Source organism: Anabrus simplex, chromosome 1 (genome assembly GCF_040414725.1).
Source record: "Anabrus simplex isolate iqAnaSimp1 chromosome 1, ASM4041472v1, whole genome shotgun sequence".
NCBI classification, from domain to species: Eukaryota; Metazoa; Arthropoda; class Insecta; order Orthoptera; family Tettigoniidae; genus Anabrus; species Anabrus simplex.
Window position 1 is genome coordinate 1,546,899,893 of NC_090265.1, and position 22,589 is coordinate 1,546,922,481.

A 22,589-nucleotide genomic window follows, 5' to 3' on the forward strand; every position below is an offset into this window, starting at 1 on the left:
GCATATGACCATGTTTGAGACATAAAAAAGTGCCCGATGACATCATAGCACGAGTACAATGATTATATGATGAAACCAAGTGTTGTGACAGGTCCAGGATGGTTGGTTTGAAATTAACAGTGAAGTCCAGCAAGGAAGTTGTCTTTCACCACTTCTCTTCATAATCATAATGGATGAAGTTTTAAAAGCGGTTAAGAGAAAGTATCCAACAACTAATGCCCTGGTTTTTGCTGATGATGTAATGGTATGGGGTGAGGCAGAAGCAGAAGTACAAACTAGACTAGATCTCTGGCATGAAGCTTTTACAACCTTAGGTCTCAAAATCAGCAAAACAAAGACTGTTGGCTTGGTGATGAGTAGAAACTCTCCAACTGAGTCTAACCATCGTCGTCTTGGTCTCCCTCTACTTCTCTTACTCTCCATGGCAGAGTCCATTATTCTCCTAGGTAACCTATCCTCCTCCATTCGCCTCACATGACCCCACCACCGAAGCCGGTTTATGCATACAGCTTCATCCATCGAGTTCATTCCTAAATTAGCCTTTATCTCCTGATTCCGAGTATCCTCCTGCCATTGTTCCCACCTGTTTGTACCAGCAATCATTCTTGCTACTTTCATGTCTGTTACTTCTAACTTATGAATAAGATATCCTGAGTCCACCCAGCTTTCGCTCCCATAAAGCAAAGTTGGTCTGAAAACAGACCGATGTAAAGATAGTTTCGTCTGGGAGCTGACTTCCCTCCTACAGAATACTGTTGATCGCAATTGTGAGCTCACTGCATTAGCTTTACGACACCTTGATTCAATCTCACTATATTACCATTCTGGGAGAACACACAACCTAAATACTTGAAATTATCGACCTGTTCTAGCTTTGTATCATCAATCTGACATTCAATTCTGTTGAATTTCTTACCTACTGACATCAATTTAGTCTTCGAGAGGGGTATATTTTCTCCATATCCTTTGAGTTTGTTGCTATCCTTTTTTTTAAATTTTCTTGTCCTTCTTATCATCGATTTTATAGGTGGTACCAGCCAGTGTATTTGTTGCTGTCTGCCAGTTCTGTGGTGAGTTACGTGGCTGGCAGGTTAGTCAGTGGTAGCAGGAGCTCTGGTTTATTTTTTTATGGGCTTGCTGCTAACCATGTTTTGTCACATTTCTTCCCCTTTTCCTTGTTAAATGTTCTGGTAATAGCATTGAATTGTTGAGATGTGAGAGAAGAAATATGTATACTAATTGTATGTGAAGTTTGTGAAAATTGCTGAGATGTGAGGGGAGAATTAAGTATACTATTTGTATGTGAAGTTTGTGAAAAAAGTGCAAGTATCGCTCCTAATTATTTGACCCTTTTGTTTCATGTTCATCCATGATGTCCCGTATCGCGTTGTGTCCGTACCATTTGAGGAAATCTGAGCTCTTGTATGAGCTCCGGATTCGTGGGCTGGAGTCAGTCGGCACTGTGACCGAATGTGCTGCTCTCTTATTATCTCATCTCCTCAAGAAAACCGAGTTTCTTAACGTGTTTCGGGCTTAACTTACTCCTCGTGTCAGCTTCTGAACAATTAATTTTTTTAATGAAGTGAAATGTGAGATTTGCTAAAAGAAGTATGTCATATGCACATTTTAGCTGCAAAGGAAATATGGTAATTTTCTAATTACCATTATTCACGGCGAATAGATTTGCCTTGATTATGTAATTAAAGTGGAGCTAAACAACCCCAGTGAGTCCTTACTTGAAATTAAGACTTATTTAGAGGAAATTCAAGCTTTCAGAAATGAATTTAATGAGGTTACACCTATTAACGCCCAAGAAGATCGGCTCAAGGCTACATCGTTTCATTATTGCGGCCGGATTCAAGACTTTTTGACAATTAAGCTGCAGCTAACTATATTAGTGAACTGACACGATTATTATGTCTCGCATCTAATATCTCTGTAGAATTAGACCTGATGTTAGCCTGCAGAGTGATGGAAAATTTATCTGTGGTTGATAAAAGAAATTGTTCTTGTGCTGACCCTAATAACCTTCCTAACCAAGTCGTTTCCAAATCAAGTGAACTAGGTTCTGCTTGTGTCGCCACTTCTGTGTTAGAGGCCTCATTTCTAGGTTAAATACTTTTCCCTCATATAAGTCCCTTAATGAACTGTTCTATGGGGTTAAGAATTTCTCAGTGAATTCTATTGACGAATGCCGTCATTTCCTGAAATTCCTAGCAGAAATGAAAGAATCTGCAAGAGTATATTCAGTTGATGATTCAGGGATTTATAGAGCCCTGTTCTCCTATTATGAAGGTATTCTGAAAAGAGACATCTCGGAGGCTATTTCTCAGAAACGTAAAATTAAAAACTTTCATGAACTGATTCTTGAAAAGTTTATTCCCTCCTTAGCCCTTCAGAGTTTGATACGACAGCATTGTTTCAGGACACAGTTCGTACAGGAAAACTTGTTAACATATATTGTTGACTTAAAAAACATTTGCAAAGTATTCAGGATTTTGGTTCCTGAAGAAGAAATGGTAGCTCGTATTCTGAAATGGATAACCCCTTCCTATCGATCCTGCCTTTTCCTCATGAAGTGTCCCACTAATTTCACAGAATTAGAGGCTGCGTGTTCTTTCACAGAAGATGGGAAACACGGCAACGCATCCAGACCTGTACACCTACCCCCTCCCTCTATTAATCCTAATTGTTCTGTTTATTGTAAAACTGCCTATCGTGTGAACCTTAAAAAATGTTATGGGTATGGTCCTGTTGAGCACCTTAGAAATTCTTGCCCATTGAGGACCTGTAAGACTGATATTTGTTGTTACCTAAATGGATCTAGGCAGCATACTAAAAATTTCTGTTCTAATTCCTTCCATAGACATGACAAGTGACTGGAACTTAATGATAAAACTTCTAAATTTCAAAATTCTGAAAATTCAGGTGATTTGGATGAAGTAATTTGCCCTCTTGAATGGAACAAAATATATGGTAATGTTCCTTCCCATGGTACTTTCACTAGGGTTGAAGTAAATAATGAACCGTTACTTGCGTTGATAGATTTGGGTAGTGAAGTGAATTACATCAATTTTGCATGTATAATAAACTGAAGAGTGCTTGTAAATTGCCTGAATTTCAACCCGTTGACGTAAAATGCATCCCGGCTAATGTGTTGTACCTTATGTTTTTAACCTCTGGCAACACGATTACGTGTTTTTTCTAACTCAGCCATGTAGAACACTCTTATATATTTTCACTCTTGTTTTTATGTTTGAACATTCTAATTGACTGACTGGTAACAATGATATCCTAATGATTTGAATTATTTCACTACCAGCTCTGTATTTTACTTTCTGCTCTTATCCTCTGTCTCAACTCGATTGTGTTTTTTCTCTTAGCCATGTTGTAACGTTCTATGTCTTTTTCACACTAGTTTTAAGCTTATTTTCATCTTCTAAGTATAAATGTTGATTCTTAGGGTGCCATATATGTTAAGGACACTAGGTTCAGGGCCCTGGCCGAACTTTAGGCTAAGATTTATTTTCGGCTGATGATGCTTACGACTGTTAAGCGAAACATGTCCCATCTTACAACTCCTGTTGTAATGTTTATTTCCTAAATATAAGGAAAGATAAGTATTGGAAAGGTGGTGTTTACTATTATTCTTGTTTTAATGTTCATATCTGATGTCCAATATGGTCTGCAATAAGATTTATTACTTGTAATGGTAATAAGCTGGACATTTTGGGGACTGTCAAAGTAAAACTAAGGATAGGAAATTTCACTTGGAAAACAGATTCCTAGTAGCATCCAAACTCTCCTACAATGTAATTTTGGGAACTGAGTTCTTGTCAAAGACTGGGTTGGTCCTGGACCTTCAAGCTAGAGTATTCTTCTTTAAGTTTTCTCCAAATTTTAAATTTAATCTGATTGAAGCTCCATTGGGTGCCTTTAAAGTTTCTTGTGTAGATGGGTCAGTACCAGAAGAAATCAATGAAATTGACCTATTGGATCTTAATCATTTGAGTCATTGAGAAGCTATTCAAGTCCGTGATCTCTGTCATCAATTTCCAGAGGTGTTCACCAGCAAGTTAGGTCTAACTGATGTATTGGAGTACGAGAGTGAGTTGTCCGACAACCAACCTGTTAGATCTCCTCCTTACTGCCTTTAACCTCCCTGCATGGTAGAACTAAAAAGATTTTCGACCAAATGCTGTCCAACGGAGTTATCAGACTGTCCACTTCTCCTTATGCATCTCCAATTTTCCTGGCACCTAAACCCTCTGGAGGATTCAGAGTGTAGTTGATTCTTGCAAATCAATCCCCTTGCCATATTTACATACTTGTTTTGGGTGGTTCTCCGGGGCCAAATTCTTTACTATGTTGGACCTCCACCAGGCCTATTATCAGGTTCCATTGTCTAAGTCATCTATTCCCCTGACAGCCTTCATCACAGATTGGAAACTTTATGAATTCCTAAGATTACCCTTCGCACTTTCATGTGGAGCTGCTGTCCTTTCCAGGTTATTGGATACTAGGCGATATCAAGTTTAAGTTCATTTTCAACTAACTTGATGACCTGGTTATCTTCAAGCATCTTTGAAATACATATGAATCACGTCAGGGAAGTCCTGGAGCGCTTGAAAAAGGCTGGTCTTACTGTGAAACTATCTAAAGTAGCTGTCGCCAAACCAAGTAAATCTTTTCTTGGGCATGTCATGTCATCCGATGGTGTCTCTGTTGATCATTCTAGGACCCAGGCTACTAGTGAATTTCAACCACCTAAAGATGTAAAAGGTACGGTATTGCATGTTTTCTGGGCATGGTAAACTTATTCGGCAAATGTATTCGAAATTTTGTTGAGGTAGCTGCTCCCCATAACTATCTGAGATGTAAGAATGTCAAGTTCTTCTAGGGCCCCTCTCAGCAAGAAGCCTTTGAAACCTTGAAACTTGCGCTATCGAATGCTCCTGTGTTGGCCATACCTGATTTCAATAAACGTTTCATCATGCAGACGGATGCCTCTTGGAAAGCTATTGCTGGTGTGCTCTTATAGGAACATGAGGGTGGTCGTAAACCTGTAGTCTATGTATCTAGGATCCTCACCAATCTGGAGAGTAAATACTCTATCTACGAGCTGGAATGTCTGCCTGTGCTGTTTGCACTTGAGAAATTTAGATACTTCATCGAGCATGTAAATTTCAACCTTGAAACCGATAATCAGGCTCTCTTGTGGGTATTGAATTGACCCAAAAGAACTGGCAGAATTACTAGGTGGGCACTTTGAATATCAGTTTTTAGTTTGCAAGTTAAACATATCAGAGGTTCGGAGAATATCATCGCAGAAAATCAGACAGTTCTTTATTTGGAAAAAGATGGACAGTGATATCCGAACCATGGTTAAATCTTTTGCTACAAATGAAGATACTTGGACCTGTGTGAGCTGTGGCGAGTGTAATTTGAATAGCGGTAACAAACCTAGACCTACAACGGTCAACGAATCACTGGTGTCTCATTCCTTGGAGGATGGAGGTAATGATAATGTACTTGTAATTCTCTCTTTATTGCAACAGGATTTACAAGCATTAAAAGCGGAGAATGAGATCTTAAAGGAGAAGGTCCATTTACTGGAATCAAAATTACTGGTAAACACTCAGAACACAGGTGGCTTCGTGAATTCTAGCACATGGTGTCAGGTTGCTTCAGATTCTAGGAAGAAAAGTGTGCAGTTAAATAAGGACAGCTTTGTAATTGATACCAAAAATAGATTTTCACCCCTGAGGGAAGTAAGCAATACGCAAGGAATTATCAGTATGGGAAGCAGTCAAACGTATAGCACAAACTCCATTACGAGATGCAGCAAAGTTAGGCCTAAAATCCCACACAGTGCACCGGCGAAAGTGTTGAATATTCTTCTGTTTGGTGATAGCCAGGCAAGGGGAATTGCAAAGGAAATGAACAATGAAGATATTGCAGCATCGGCCGTCATCTATCCTGCGGCCCCAATCAAGAAGGTACTGGAAAACATGGAGCAGGCAGCAAGAAATCTCGGAAGTCATGATGCAGTAGTGATCATCGGTTGGACGAACGACGTAGGACACAACGACGCTAAGAATGTCATTTCTCAACTTAAATGTACTCTAGGTAAGCTGACTCACACTAACATCTTTGTAGTGAACATGCCTTACAGGCATGATCTGATTAGAGAATTGTGTGTGAACACTGAAGTGGAAAAAGTGAATACAGATATGGTTAAAATTTGTAAACATTTTTGTAATACTCAGGTAATTGAATGCAGCAGTTTCGAGAGACACTATTACACAAAGCATGGCCTTCATCTAAACAATTCAGGTAAACAAAAGATTGCAAATATTGTTCTAGATTGTATTAATCATAAGATATGTACTGTAAAAAAGGCAACTCCCTTGAGTTATAATACTGACCAGGAAAACTAGTAGAAAGAGCCAGCTGTACTTTAAGCTGGCTCAGTCAACTAGAAAACGAAGCTCAGGAAAGTTAGGAATTTCAAATTACCCTATTGAAACAGTCAAGTTTTAGGGAGGAAGGGGGTCTGAGATTGCTCTTGGTAAACTGTCAGAGTGTAGAAAATAAACAATTAACATTCGGTACATTGATGGAATCTTATGAGACTGATGTGGTGATAGGAATGGTATCGTGGTTGATAGGAATGGAATCATGGTTGACAGAAGGGGTGGGTAATAGAGAAGTATTTCCAGAAGGGTATACAGTCAATCGTAGAGACAGAGGAGATAAAATGGGAGGAGGGGTGTTTATTCTGGTGAAGGAAACTTATTGTTCACATGAATGGTTTACCGATGAAAGGGATTAGGGATAAAATTAGTTTGTGATAATATGAAGGAGGTGGGAATTATAGGAACATATAGGCCTGGAAGAGAGGAAAGAGACATGGAAATATTTGATAAAATAATAGATTATACTCATAGAAACAATAATAATGATATGGTAATAATTGGGGGAGATCTAAACTTGCCTGAAGTTGAATGGAATGGAGCTGCAAGTGAAGCCCATGAACAGAAACTGGCAAATAAGTTAATTTGGGAGGGAGGATTTATATAAGTAGTACACAAACTGACTTGTCTCAATAACTTGCTAGATGTATTCTTGGTTAAACCATAGGAAATTGTTGATAAACTGAGGTAATTGAAGGAATAAGTGACCATAAGGCTGTAATAATGGATGTAGGACTGGTACCAAAAAGGCTTAATAAGAGGGTCACACAAGACAAGAAATTGTACAGAAAAGCTAAAGTTGATGAATTCGGGACTTACCTTAGTGGATACATTTCAGGCTAAATTTAAACAAATCATTTGGGAAGGAGAGAAGAGATTTGTATCTGTTAAGAAGGGTAAAATGACTTCATACCCTGTTTATTATACAAGGGAAATAAGAAAATTAAAAAGAAAATGTAGAATAGTAAACAGGAAAATCAAAGACGGTAGGCAGAGTAGAGAAACTAGAAAACAGCTCATGAGGGAAGTGAATAGAGTGAAAAAAGAAGCAAAAGAGAATTATATGAATGGCATACTTCAAGAGGGTAATGACCACTATGGGAAATGGAAAAAGCTGTATTCATATATTAGGAATCAAAAAGGAAAAGGAATCCAAACTCCCACAAAGGTGGGAGAAGGGGGTGAACGCTATTTAACAGATACTGAGAAAGCAATCTATTTAGTAGGGAATTCAGAGATTCGGTAGAAGATTGTCAGGAGTTGGAAACCGAAACAGAAGATAGAGAGGGAGAGACACATAGGAAAACAAGAAGCTTCTCATTCATAAATGAAGATATTTTCAGAGAAATCCAACTGCTTCAGCAAGGAAAAGCAGCAGGAAGTGATCAAATTCCTGGGGAGGTATTAAAGACAATGGGGTGGTACATAGTGCCTTATTTAAAATTTCTCTTTGACTATGTCATAAATAATAGTGTAATACCAAAGGAATGGAAGGAATCTATAATAATACCAATTTATAAAGGAAAGGGTGATAAAAGGAAACCTGAGAACTACAGACCAATCAGCCTGGCCAGTGTAGTTTGTAAAATACTGGAGAGTTTAATAGCAAAGCACATCAGAGGGATATGTGATGATAAAAATTGGTTCATGAGGAGCCAATATGGATTTAGAAAGAAATTCTCTTGTGAGGCACAACTGGTGTGATTTCAGCAGGACATATCAGATCAGTTGGATTTAGGAGGCCAGTTGGATTGCATAGCCATAGATCTTTCCAAAGCCTTTGATAGAGTGGAACAAGGAATATTATTAAAGAAACTGTAGGGAATAGGATTGAAGTTAAGGGTTTTACGTTGGATAAGAGCATTTCTAAATTCAACGGTTCAGAAAGTAAAAGTAGGAAATGATGTATCACAGGAAGAGAAAGTTTGGAAAGGAATTGAACAGAGGAATATAATTGGTCCGTTACTTTTCTTAATATATGCAAATGATTTAGGGAACAATATAACATCAAAAATAAGACTGTATGCAGATGAAATAATTGTTTATAGAGAAATAAATAACATTGAGGATTGTTCAGAATTACAAAGGGACCCTGAGAGTATCCATCAATGGGTTGAAGAAAATAATATGAAGGTTAATGGAGGCAAATCATCTGTTACAACATTTACAAACAGGAGCTTTAAAACTGAATTTAATTATACTTTGGATGAGGTAGTTATCCCAAAAGATGGCAAGTGCAAATACTCAGGTGTGAGATTTGAAAGTAATTTATACTGGAAGGGTCCTGTTGATGACATTGTTGGGAAAGCATACAGATAGTTACATGTCATAATGAGGCTACTTAAAGGATGCAACAAAGAATTAGAGAAAAGTTACTTGAGTATGGTTCGTCCATTATTGGAATATGCAAACAGTGTTTCAGTGTTTGGGATCCTCACCAAGAATATCTAATAAAAGAAATAGATAGTGTGCAGAGGAAAGCAGGAAGATTTGTAACAGGGAATTTCAGGAGAAAAAGTAGTGTATCAGAAATGTTAGAGGAACTTGGGTTTGAAACTTCAAGTAAGAGAAGGGAGAAAACTGGACTTATAGGATTATACAGAGGCTATACAGGAGAAGAAGAATGGGGAGAGATCCATGAGAGGCTTCAGTTGGAAAATAGTTATATCAGCAGGACTGACCACAAGTATAAAATTAGAAGGAATTTTAGCAGAAGCGAATGGGGTAAACTTTCATTTATTGGGAGGGCGTGAAGGAGTGGAACAATTTACCAGGGGTAGTGTTTGATCCTTTTCCAAAATACGTACAGATATTCAAGAAGAGAATAAACAGCAACAGAGAAAATAAATGAAATACTAGAGGGCATTTGGCCAGTGCAGGTTACTGTAAATAAAAAATGTGTGTGAACAAATTAATTCCATCCCCTGGTCTATGTCTATGGAGATTGGACAGCCAAAGTAGGGGACTGCCTGAAGGGGTGAAGTACAGTGGGGACTTCAAGGGCCCTGGGACCGCTATGGTAGCTGTGAAGGCCCTTCAGGAACCCTGAAAAGTGGTGGAAAAAGGGGCTCTGGTTAAGACATAGCAGGTCATTATGCTACTTATGTTCCAAAATGGCTAATAAATAAATAAATAAATAAATAAATAAATAAATAAATAAATAAATAAATAAATAAATAAATAAATAAATAAATAAATAAATGCAATGTAAATTTTAATCTTATACCAGTTGTATAGTATTATTTGAAGTAATTCCACAAACTGTATATGAGTTGGCTATGTTTGTAAGTACAGGAGATATTATAAGTAGAATTTTTTAAACAATATAAATTTATTAAGGATGAGCTGTGTGTTTAATAGAAAAAAATTGTTAGCGTAAATTGTATAACATTGTATTCACTTGTTAATTTAAAATTTAGTGCTTGACAATAATGTATTTTAGTGTACCATTTGCCACCGAGGTAGACACCTCATTTGCAAATAAAGAGATTTTGATTTTTTATTTGATTTGATCTTGTAAACCTTGTGCTACTAGTAAACCTAACCTGAACAACTATGTTGGTTTATTATCATCTTCACAAGCCTCTCCCTAGGTCTACCTTGGGAAACACTCATATTTTTGTGTGTAGTGATGCATTCTCTCAGTTTTCCTGCATTATTCCGACTAGATCTACTACTTCTTGAACTTTTATAAACTGTTTGAATTTTATCTTTGCATCCTTTGGTCCTTCCAAGTTTCTGGTTTCTGACAATGCCAGTGCACTCACTAGCCATTCGTTTAAGAAATATCTGTTTGAGTTGTGCATCTCCCATGTTACAACCATTCCGTACTATCCAAACCCATCTTGCGCCGAAAGAATGAACAGGAACCTGAAATCTGCCCTGATAGCATATCATCACAATAATCAGTCCAAGTGAGACCTTTGCCTACACTGGTTGGCCCTTGTGTTCAACTCTGCTACACATGAATCACATGGTAAAACCCCTATATCCCTCATGTTTGGTTACACCCCATATTCTCCTATGTCCAACGTACTTGATATTGATGATCTTCTTCCCAATCTGCCTAAACCCAATGGTGTTCAGAAAATTTGGGATGAAGCCAGGAAGAATTTGTCAATAACATATTAGAGAGGCAGGGATAAGTATAACAAGGGTAGAAAGTCAACTAGGTTGAAATTTGGTGATCAAGTTTTTGTCAGGCCATTAGTAAGGCCATTAACAAATTTTCTGCTAAGCTTGCTCCTAGGTATCAAGGTCCCTGTACATTATTACAGTTTTTGTCTCCAGTATCGGTGTTGCTGAGTGACCCCATCGCTAAGAGGATTAGGCGAGTTCATCTTTCCCAGTTAAAATCAGATTAACGTGTGTTCCTTCTTCTTCCTTAAGGGATTCTTGACAATGCATATGGTCTGTAGTTTGGATCTGTGGATGACTACATTCCAATGAGCAAAATTTATTTAATTATCTTTAGATTGTTATGTAATTATTCTGGTTGGGTATGGATTTAATTTAGTAAATGTTTGGGGGTTTTGGGTACTGTTTCCCGAACTTAAGATCCTTTTCTGTTCGAATATTGTTGTTTAGTAGTGTGCGAATTAATTACCATGTATTAAGATTTTCTGGACCGAATTTTCAGCATTTATATTATGTGAAACTTGATATTACAGTGTAGTAGCTTACTACCTTATACCTACTGCAACCACTGATTTTTTTTAAAGAGGTAGTCATTTGTGGCGAGTGTGTGTCCTTTCACTTATGCTGTAAGTACCCATTTATTTAACCATGAATACTCATTGCTCTATTGGTATGGTTGCATGCCAGTTCAGTCCCTCCTAAAATTATTAAATCCTCATCACTAAAGATTATTAAGTTGATCATAAATTGAAATATGGGCTGTTATATTGTAGTAACCTTTGCCTTGTAGTAATTTTGGAAAATTTTATGTAATTTTGCTCTGTTTCATTGTTATTCATTGAAGTGAAAATTGTTAAGGTGTTCTATCTTATATTTATCTCTAATTATTTCAAGTATCCTATAGTCTATTTCTTGTGATCCAACTCTATTTTGGTGGTGTAATTGCTGCCTGTTCTGGTTGTGGTACTGTTAGTTGTACATTGCACGAACCGTGTAGTGTTTTTAAGTTATTTTCATAGTATGTGTGGGTTGGCTAGTTATTAACCAGTATTCAGTGATAGATTCTATTTGTTATGTCTTTTATTGGGAGTGGCTGTTGGCTATTGTTGAGCTTTGTCGATCGGCATTGGAGGTGGTTGTCTTTTTGCCTTGGGCATGGACTTAACGTCTTTACTGCTTTCCGTTTCCAACTACTGGTGGCACAGGTTTCTCTGTTTCCGATTGCTCTGGTGCCCTCCTTCAAATTATTTCTGTCACCTAGTTGTGAAAAATCTGTTTGGTGGGTGATCTATAACTAGTCACACCTGCCTTGTAAATTTTCAGGTGCGCAAATTTTTGCCCTGACTATCTTCTGAAATTTGCATCTTGATATTCCTTTCTGGTAAGCGCTGTTAACTGGGTCATTCCTTGTTTTATTCTTTGATCTCATGTGGTATTCATTCTGTGCCCTACTGTAAACATTACTTACCAGGTTTCCTGTCTCTAAATTGGTGTATTATTCTTATTGTGTGTCATTCAAATCGAGTTGTAGTTTCATTGTATTTTTACCTTATCCATTTTGATTAATTATGTGTTACTCTTTCTTTTCATGAATTAAAACCCTGTCCTTTGAAAGCTGAGTTTTCTTTCATGGTCTTAAACAATTCAACGCTGAAAAGGGGTATATTTTCTCCATGTCCTCTGGGTTGGTTGGGGCCTTTTGATTGGTAAGTACCTGTTTTGCTTCCTGCTTTAACCTTTGTTGTTGATATTCATTTTTTTAAATTTTCTTGTCCTTCTTCTAATTGCCTTATAGGTGGTACAAGCCAGTGTATTTGTTGCTGTCCGCCAGTTCTGTGGTGAATTACATGGCTGGCGGGTCAGTGCTACTATAGGAGGAACACCATAGTTCTGCTTTACCAATGATTGTACTATTATAAGGGGACGGTGACCTGGATTTTTGATCCCTTTTTATAATAAGCATCATCTCAGAAAAGATGGAATTGAGGACTGGATCCACTAATTGTTTTGGATTCATGGCCATTTGTTTTATATTCTAGTCAGTGGACAGAGGAGAGAAAGCTGGCTCATATTCAGCAAATGAAGGAGTATTGGAAGAAGAAGAAAGCAACAATTTTTGAAAGAGCAGATAAGAGCCCCATGGTCCTCAGTAGGACTAAACGACAAAGGAGGAGGAGGGGAAGAAGAAGAAGAAGATTCTAGTCAATCAATCAATCAATCAATCAATCAATCAATCAATCAATCAATCAATACTGATCTGCATTTAGGGCAGTCGCCCAGGTGGCAGATTCCCTATCTGTTGCTTTCCTAGCCTTTTCTTAAATGATTTCAAAGAAATTGGAAATTTATTGAACATCTCCCTTGGTAAGTTATTCCAATCCCTAACTCCCCTTCCTATAAATGAATATTTGCCCAGTTTGTCCTCTTGAATTCCAACTTTATCTTCATATTGTGATCTTTCCTACTTTTATAAACGCCATTCAAACTTATTTGTCTACTAATGTCATTCCACGCCAACTCTCCGCTAACAGCTCGGAACATACCACTTAGTCGAGCAGCTCTTCTTCTTTCTCTCAATTCTTCCCAACCCAAACATTGCAACATTTTTGTAATGCTACTCTTTTGTCGGAAATCACCCAGAACAAATCGAGCTGCTTTTCTTTGGATTTTTTCCAGTTCTTGAATCAGGTAATCCTGGTGAGGATCCCATACACTGGAACCATACTCTAGTTGGGGTCTTACCAGAGACTTATATGCCCTCTCCTTTACATCCTTACTACAACCCCTAAACACCCACATAACCATGTGCGGAGATCTGTACCCTTTATTTACAATCCCATTTATGTGATTACCCCAATGAAGATCTTTCCTTATATTAACACCTAGATACTTACAATGATCCCCAAAAGGAACTTTCACCCCATCAACGCAGTAATTAAAACTGAGAGGACTTTTCCTATTTGTGAAGCTCATAACCTGACTTTTAACTCCGTTTATCATCATACCATTGCCTGCTGTCCATCTCACAACATTTTCGAGGTCACGCTGCAGTTGCTCACAATCTTGTAACTTATTTATCACTCTATAGAGAATAACATCATCCGCAAAAAGCCTTACCTCCGATTCCACTCCTTTACTCATATCATTTATATATATAAGAAAACATAAAGGTCCGATAATACTGCCTTGAGGAATTCCCCTCTTAATTATTACAGGGTCAGATAAAGCTTCACGTACCCTAATTCTCTGAGATCTATTTTCTAGAAATATAGCAACCCATTCAGTCACTCTTTTGTCTAGTCCAATTGCACTCATTTTTGCCAGTAGTCTCCCATGATCCACCCTATCAAATGCTTTAGACAGGTCAATTGCGATACAGTCCATTTGACCTCCAGAATCCAAGATATCTGCTATATCTTGCTGGAATCCTACAAGTTGAGCTTCAGTGGAATAACCTTTCCTAAAACCGAATTGCCTTCTATCGAACCAGTTATTAATTTCGCAAACATGTCTAATATAATCAGAAAGAATGCCTTCCCAAAGCTTACATACAATGCATGTCAAACTTACTGGCCTGTAATTTTCAGCTTTATGTCTATCACCATTTCCTTTATACACAGGGGCTACTATAGCAACTCTCCATTCATCTGGTATAGCTCCTCCGACCAAACAATAATCAAATAAGTACTTCAGATATGGTACTATATCCCAACCCATTGTCTTTAGTATATCCCCAGAAATCTGATCAATTCCAGCCGCTTTTCTAGTTTTCAACTTTTGTATCTTATTGTAAATGTCATTGTTATCATATGTAAATTTTATTACTTCTTTGGCCTTAGTCTCCTCCTCTATCTCGAGATTTTCCTTGTAACCAACAATCTTTACATACTGCTGACTGAATATTTCTGCCTTTTGAAGATCCTCACATACACACTCCCCTTGTTCATTAATTATTCCTGGAATGTCCTTCTTGGAACCTGTTTCTGCCTTAAAATACCTATACATACCCTTCCATTTTTCACTAAAATTCGTATGACTGCCAATTATTCTTGCCATCATGTTATCCTTAGCTGCCTTCTTTGCTAGATTCAATTTTCTAGTAAATTCCTTCAATTTCTCCTTACTTCCACAGCCATTTCTAACTCTATTTCTTTCCAGTCTGCACCTCCTTCTTAGTCTCTTTATTTCTCTATTATAATAAGGTGGGTCTTTACCATTCGTTACCACCCTTAATGGTACAAACCTATTTTCGCATTCCTCAACAATTTCTTTAAACCCATCCCAGAGCCTGTTTACATTTTTATTTACCGTTTTCCACCGATCATAATTACTTTTTAGAAACTGCCTCATGCCTGCTTTTTCAGGCACATGGTACTGCCTAACAGTCCTACTTTTAAGACCTTCCTTTCTATCACATTTATTTTTAACTACCACAAAAACAGCTTCATGATCACTAATACCATCTATTACTTCAGTTTCCCTATAGAGCTCATCTGGTTTTATCAGCACGACATCCAGGATACTTTTCCCTCTGGTTGGTTCCATCACTTTCTGAATCAGCTGTCCTTCCCATATTAACTTATTTGCCATTTGTTGGTCATGCTTCCTGTCGTTCGCATTTCCTTCCCAATTGACATCTGGCAAATCCAGATCTCCCGCTACAATCACATTTATTTCCATGTCGTTTCCCACATAGCTGACTATCCTATCAAATAATTCCGAATCCGCGTCAGTGCTACCCTTTCCCGATCTGTACACTCCAAATATATCAAGTTGCCTATTATCTTTAGAAATGAGCCTTACACCTAGAATTTCATGTGTCTCATCTTTAACTTTTTCGTAGCTTACAAATTCTTCTTTCACCAGAATGAACACTCCCCCTCCCACCCTTCCTATCCTATCTCTACGATACACACTCCAGTGCCGTGAGAAAATTTCTGCATCCATTTTATCATTTCAGTCAGTGGATATATTTTCAAATTTTAATTATCGTTTCATTTCATTGCACCTCGTACCATTGGGGGCCAATAACCTAGCTGTTATGCCTTTTTAAACAACAAACATCATCATCATCATATCAATTTAACAGGAGAAAATAGTGTTATTCCTTCCATCCTTACCAATTTTCCAGTTCACCTTATGACGTTCATTTGGACGACCTTTTGGACATTGTACTATTTCTCCCTGAGCGGAAATAACTGTGTATAAAAGAACACCTGAAAAAAGAATAAAAGCTGTATTCAAAACAAAACATTGAAAAGCACACATGTGGAAATGGCACTGAACAGGTGTAAAAAATATTGTACTGTCCTATTTTCATAATATCTAAGCTAGTAAAGAATTTGTCAATCAATCAATCAATCAATCAATCAATCAATCAATCAATCAATCAATCAATCAATCAATCAATCAATCAATGATCTGCTTTTAGGGCTGTTACCCAGGTGCCAGATTCTCTATCAATGTTGTTTACCTAGCTTTCTCTTAAACATTTTGAAAGAACTTGGGAATTTCTCGAACATTTCTTTTGATTATTTATTCCAATCCCTAACTACTAATCCTATAAATAAATATTTGCTCCAATTTCTCCTATTGAATTCCAACTTCATATTATAATATTTCCTACTTTTAAAATCTCTGTACAAGCTTATTAATCCACTAATATCATTCCATGCCATCTCTCCACTGACAGCTTGAAACATCCTACATATTTGAGCATGTAGTCTTCTTACTCCCAAGTTTTCCAAACCCAAAGTTTGCAACATTTTTGTAACACTATTCCTTTATGGAAATCACCCAAAACTGCTTTCCTTTGGATTTTTCCTGTTCTCTTATCAAGTAGTACTGGTGTGGGTCCCATACACTGGAAACATAAATTGAGGACTTGGGTGCAATAACAGTGTAAGTAGATTTATGCTATTTTAAGAAACCAGCATGTAAAGTTTCAACTTATTGTACCTGAAGAATAAATCAGTAAATAAGGTTAAATTTTCTTTCAATTGCTTTTCAAATGTAAGATGCAACATTCCTAGAGAATCTGATAAAATATTGTGATTTTCTGGGACTTTATAATAACTTTAACTTTTAAAATATAGGCCTACGCTGTTATTGCATAAAATACGGGAAAAATGTATAAATATATAGTTTCACTTAAATATGAAGAAAATTAGGATCTGCTATGTGAAGGAAATAGGTCAGAAAGGCAAATTAAATTAATGACTCACTACTGAATTTCTATAAATATATTTATCACATAAACTGGTACAGTCTGACACAAAACTTTCAATAAACCTTGAACACAGGTAATGTTTTCAATTCTCTTTCACAATATCAAATTAAAATATTAAGAATAGCACACAGCTAATTGTGTGTGCTTTGATGCTCTTGGCTTTGTTTAAGCTTCTGAAATTGAAACTATTTTGAACTTTGTACCCAAGTCTGAATTATTCAGTATTGAAATCAGATTGATATCGGCTTTGATTTCAGAATTTTCAGGATCCTAGGTTACAGATATGGTGTTTTCGTACCACTTAACATTTTCAAGTTTCAAGTACTTCATCAAAGACAGTACATCAGCTCTTTTCTGTGTCTTAACACCTGGATTTATTACATTTGTAAATTTTAGATCACTATAATTAAGAAATTCAGCCTTCTTATTTATGTAAGTAAATGGCTGGAAACAAGGACGCTGAAACAATACCATTCTTGCAGTGAAGTTTTACATGTTTCTGAACTGAAAATTTGTAACCCTTCACTACAAGAACAATTAGAAACAAAGGTTTGAGTGCTGATGCCCAGTCTTTTATTAAATTAGCTGATATAGCTGCGTGAAATGGCTCTTGATTCCTTCTACATTCTTTCATTATGCTGATGTACTCCTCAACAGTTTCTGTAAGTTCAACCTGCTTGAGAATCATACCACACTTTCCAAAATTACGGTCACACTGACTAAAAGAATGACCTCTTACTAGAAAGAGGCGCTCTGCCTCTACATTAAATACCCTAGTTAGCTGTGCACAGAACATTACCATGACACTGTTTTTGTTTTGGCCTCCGCAGGAATCGGACAGCAATACAACCTTTTTTATGTGAGGCCTTCTTTCAAGATTTTGACTAATAACCTGATAAGGAAAAGAACAGAATGAATTTGGATCTTTCTTCGATTCTGACTCAAGAAAACAAAAGAAGTTACTACTTCCATCATTGTGGCAACGCACATTCAATATATAAAGCCACTACAGCCTCTTACAGAACTGAGCAGTTACAGTTAGACGAGGTAGCGGAATATTTTGGGCATAGTCAAATTCCAGTATGAGTATATGTTCAACTGCTTTCTCATTTCATGCTTTGGCCAGTACATCTGATTTTAATCCATTATAAGCCTCAACTCTCTTTTTATGAAACATGTATTCTGATTTACATGCACTATCCTGCATTCTCATTTCTCACCTTGGCCAGTACATCTGATTTTAATCCATTATAAGCCTCAAATCTCTTTTTATGAAACATGTACATATTCTGATTTACATGCACTGTCAGGATTTGCTTTCAGTTTAACCTTTCATTCTGCACAATAGTCACACTTATCAGTCCTTGGCTGCTGATATGAAAACTCACTGTTTGCTCTGAAATACTTACGGTATGTATTGTAACTCATTTTTAGTGGTTTTGCCACATTTTCATTAAAATATTGTTTGGAAGCAGTATACAGTTTCGCTACATTCAAATATGGTTCTCACGGTATTTTCGGATTGTTTTCGCTCGACTGTAATGAGCTTGCTTGTGGGGAATCTGCATCCAGTGCTCTTCAACAAGTTCCCACACACATTCCTGATTATTATGGTTGGACGATTGTTGTGTGTGCCCCTACATTCCTCCAGAACTCCACCTGTAATGATAAAGCACTTCGATTCCTCACTTTGCATTTCTAATTATCACAAAACAGAGTATATAAATTGCAGAATACACTCACCTGTTTTCAGTGTGTTTTGTACAGCCCTTAGTCTCATTTCTGATATATGACGTACGGAGAGTAGAAACTGCCTACAGACTGCCTAGTCATCATTCTTGACTTTGACCTCCATAGGTTATTCCGCTTGTTTGTCCGATCTTGTTTCTGAAACTTTTTTCTTTCTTCCTCATATACTCCAGTAAGATCGTATCTTGCAGCACTTTATCACCAGTGACCCAAAATGATTTATGACATTCCTTTTGTTCTTCATGATTTACAGTCTCAAAGCACCAGAAAATGTAATGATTAATCAATAAAAGAAATAAAAGCCTAACAGTTTTTTAATTTATTTTTTATGAAATTTGTTCGGGGCATCGATCCATGTGGATCCTTTGCCCCTACTGGCACCATATTGTATGAACCTGGGTGTAATTGGAATGGCGGTGGTGTGGAATATTGTATGTGAGGAAAGGAAAATTGAGGACGTCACAAACACCCAGTCCCCAGGCCAGGGATATTCATTACAATTAAAAACCCCTCACTCCGGGTGACAGGTGGATGCGTTGCCCGCTACACCGCGGGGCCGGACAACCTAACAGTTAGTATGGCTTACTTTTAACAAAAGATTCTAAATACAAAGTAAGAAATACTAGGACGTACGTAGTACCTTTTTCTGCAGCATTTATTCACCTTTCGGAATACCTTCTTCACTTCCTTTCCAGTTACGACCGAAATATAACTCTTGCCACTGTTTTGCGCCCATTTTGCTATGTTTCTCTTCCAGTTCTTTGGATTCTAGTTCCTCTTCTTCCCTCGTCTGTAACAGCTTCAGTTTTTTTTAAGATAAAGTATCCTCATAAACATATTTCAACTCCTTATTTACTTATTTCCAACCCCACACCCCTTATGTTGATTTTCCAAAACAAAAAAAAAACAAAAAATGTTTGTTTCTTTATTTTTAAAGGAGATTCCAAATACTAATTTTCACGTCTGTAACATCTTTAGTTTTTGAGATATAAGTATCCTCAAACAAAGAACTCGAGTAATTTTTCAATTAATTCACTCCCTTAAGTGGATTTCCCAAAGACAAAAGATTACATGTTTCTTTACTTTGAAAGAAAATTCCAAATTTTCCGAAAACAAAAAAATATGTGTTTCACTATTTTTAAAGGAGATTCCCAACACCATCAGTTTTTGAGATAAATGTATAGGCTACCCATAAAAATACACTGACTAACAGAGCAAATGCAACACCAAGACGGAGTGGTTCGAAAGGGATGAAAGTTGGGGAAAAAACAGAGACGGCACGGAAGAATAATTGATGTTTATTTCAAACCGATATGCAGGTTACACAATGCGCACGGCCTCGACTCAGTAGGATGTAGGACCACCGCGAGCGGCGATGCACGCAGAAACACGTCGAGGTACAGAGTCAATAAGAGTGCGGATGGTGTCCTGAGGGATGGTTCTCCATTCTCTGTCAACCATTTGCCACAGTTGGTCGTCCGTACGAGGCTGGGGCAGAGTTTGCAAACGGCGTCCAATGAGATCCCACACGTGTTCGATTGGTGAGAGATCCGGAGAGTACGCTGGCCACGGAAGCATCTGTACACCTCGTAGAGCCTGTTGGGAGAAGCGAGCAGTGTATGGGCGGGCATTATCCTGCTGAAACAGAGCATTTGGCAGCCCCTGAAGGTACGGGAGTGCCACCGGCCGCAGCACATGCTGTACGTAGCGGTGGGCATTTAACGTGCCTTGAATACGCACTAGAGGTGACGTGGAATCATACGCAATAGCGCCCCAAACCATGATGCCGCGTTGTCTAGCGGTAGGGCGCTCCACAGTTACTGCCGCATTTGACCTTTCTCCACGCCGACGCCACACTCGTCTGCGGTGACTATCCCTGACAGAACAGAAGCGTGACTCATCGGAGAACACGACGTTCCGCCATTCCCTCATCCAAGTCGCTCTAGCCCGGCACCATGCCAGGCGTGCACGTCTATGCTGTGGAGTCAATGGTAGTCTTCTGAGCGGACGCCGGGAGCGCAGGCCTCCTTCAACCAATCGACGGGAAATTGTTCTGGTCGATATTGGAACAGCCAGGGTGTCTTGCACATGCTGAAGAATGGCGGTTGACGTGGCATGCGGGGCTGCCACCGCTTGGCGGCGGATGCGCCGATCCTCGCGTGCTGACGTCACTCGGGCTGCGCCTGGACCCCTCGCACGTGCCACATGTCCCTGCGCCAACCATCTTCGCCACAGGCGCTGCACCGTGGACACATCCCTATGGGTATTGGCTGCGATTTGACGAAGCGACCAACCTGCCCTTCTCAGCCCGATCACCATACCCCTCGTAAAGTCGTCTGTCTGCTGGAAATGCCTCCGTTGACGGCGGCCTGGCATTCTTAGCTATACACGTGTCCTGTGGCACACGACAACACGTTCTACAATGACTGTCGGCTGAGAAATCACGGTACGAAGTGGGCCATTCACCAACGCCGTGTCCCATTTATCGTTCGCTACGTGCGCAGCACAGCGGCGCATTTCACTTCATGAGCATACCTCAGTGACGTAAGTCTACCCTGCAATTGGCATAAAGTTCTGACCACTCCTTCTTGGTGTTGCATTTGCTCTGTCAGTCAGTGTAATTCAACTTCTTCTTCTTCATTTCATTCCACCAACTCCCACCTTAAATGGACTTTCCGAAAACAAAAAATAAATGTTTCTTTATTTTGAAAGGAAATTCAAAATACCAACTTTCACGTCTGTTTTTGGAAAATTCACTTAAGTGGGGAGTGTGAAAGAAATTGAATTCTTTTTCTGGAGAAACTTATACCTCAAAACTGTAGGTTACAGACATGGAAATTCGTATTTCTTTCTGTATTGTAGGTCTTCACATTTAGTTTTCTTTCAACTGTATGATATTAGGGCATCTTACGAAATTATTTATAGCGTAGACTGTAGTTCATTATTCCCCGACTTTACATGACGATTTTCATTAAATTCTGTTTACCCATTTTCTTGTGACTTGGCGCTGATATGGACTTAGCAACAAAAATCCAAATTCATGAATATTTCGGTTATCACAGCCGGTACGCTAAAAAATGTATAAGACATAAATGATTGGAAATTTTACTATATAACTTTAGTAATATAGTATTTGTCGACAGGACCACTGTTACCACAAATATTTGAGAATTAAATTTTAGGCCTCCTCCTAAACTACCATTCCACACAGCATGAATAAAATTATTTATGGCCTAGATTATAGCGACTTATTTCCCAACTTTGTATATCAATTTTCATTAAAATAGGAACACTAATATCATAAAAATTTGAGAATTTAAATTTAGGCCTTCCCCTAAACTACCATTTCTTTCACGTGAATAATATTATTTATGGCCTAGATTGTAGTGATGTATTTCACGACTTTAAATACTGATTTTCATTAATATAAGACCACTAACAACATAAATATTTCTGAATTAAATTTTAAGCCTTCACCTAAACTACCATTTCTCTCAGTGTGAATATAATTATTTATGGCCTAGATAGTAGCGACTTATTCCCGGACACTACCTACCGATTTTCATTAAATTCTCTTCAGCCGTTTTCTCATACATACAGAGAGACAGACAGAAATTATGGAAAATAAAAAGTGCATTTCCTTGCTACTATGGACACGGCCGATACAGAAACACCATCCTTTTTAAATTCTGAGCAATGTAAAGACAAAACCCTTATTTTATACATATAGATTCACCCCCTAAAAAGCATTCATCCCTCCATTACTATTTGACGTACAAAATCAAAATTTCACAGGTTGGTCGCTTTTATGTTCCAGATGTTAAATAAGATAGGGTTTAAAACATTCCAGTTCTTTTCTACGGGATTCAGATGACTCTTAGATCAGAAAATAAGTAATCATTCCCCCAAAACCATTTGACGAACGAACTGAGGGTGTATTTTACAGGCTCAGCTGACCATGCACTCTCCAAAATGTAAAACTTTGAATAATAACTTTC

General features: G+C 38.0%; 1 protein-coding gene across 1 annotated transcript in view; it reads right to left on the bottom strand.

Annotated features, from left to right (window-relative positions):
- The window catches only part of LOC136862145 (cAMP and cAMP-inhibited cGMP 3',5'-cyclic phosphodiesterase 10A-like), a 422,768-nt gene that overhangs the window by 368,787 nt on the left and 31,392 nt on the right, over positions 1-22,589 (bottom strand). Inside the window, exon 2 of the mRNA XM_068226202.1 lies at positions 15,734-15,829. Within this exon, the coding sequence (XP_068082303.1) occupies positions 15,734-15,829 (96 nt within the window). The remainder of the gene's footprint in view (positions 1-15,733; positions 15,830-22,589) is intronic.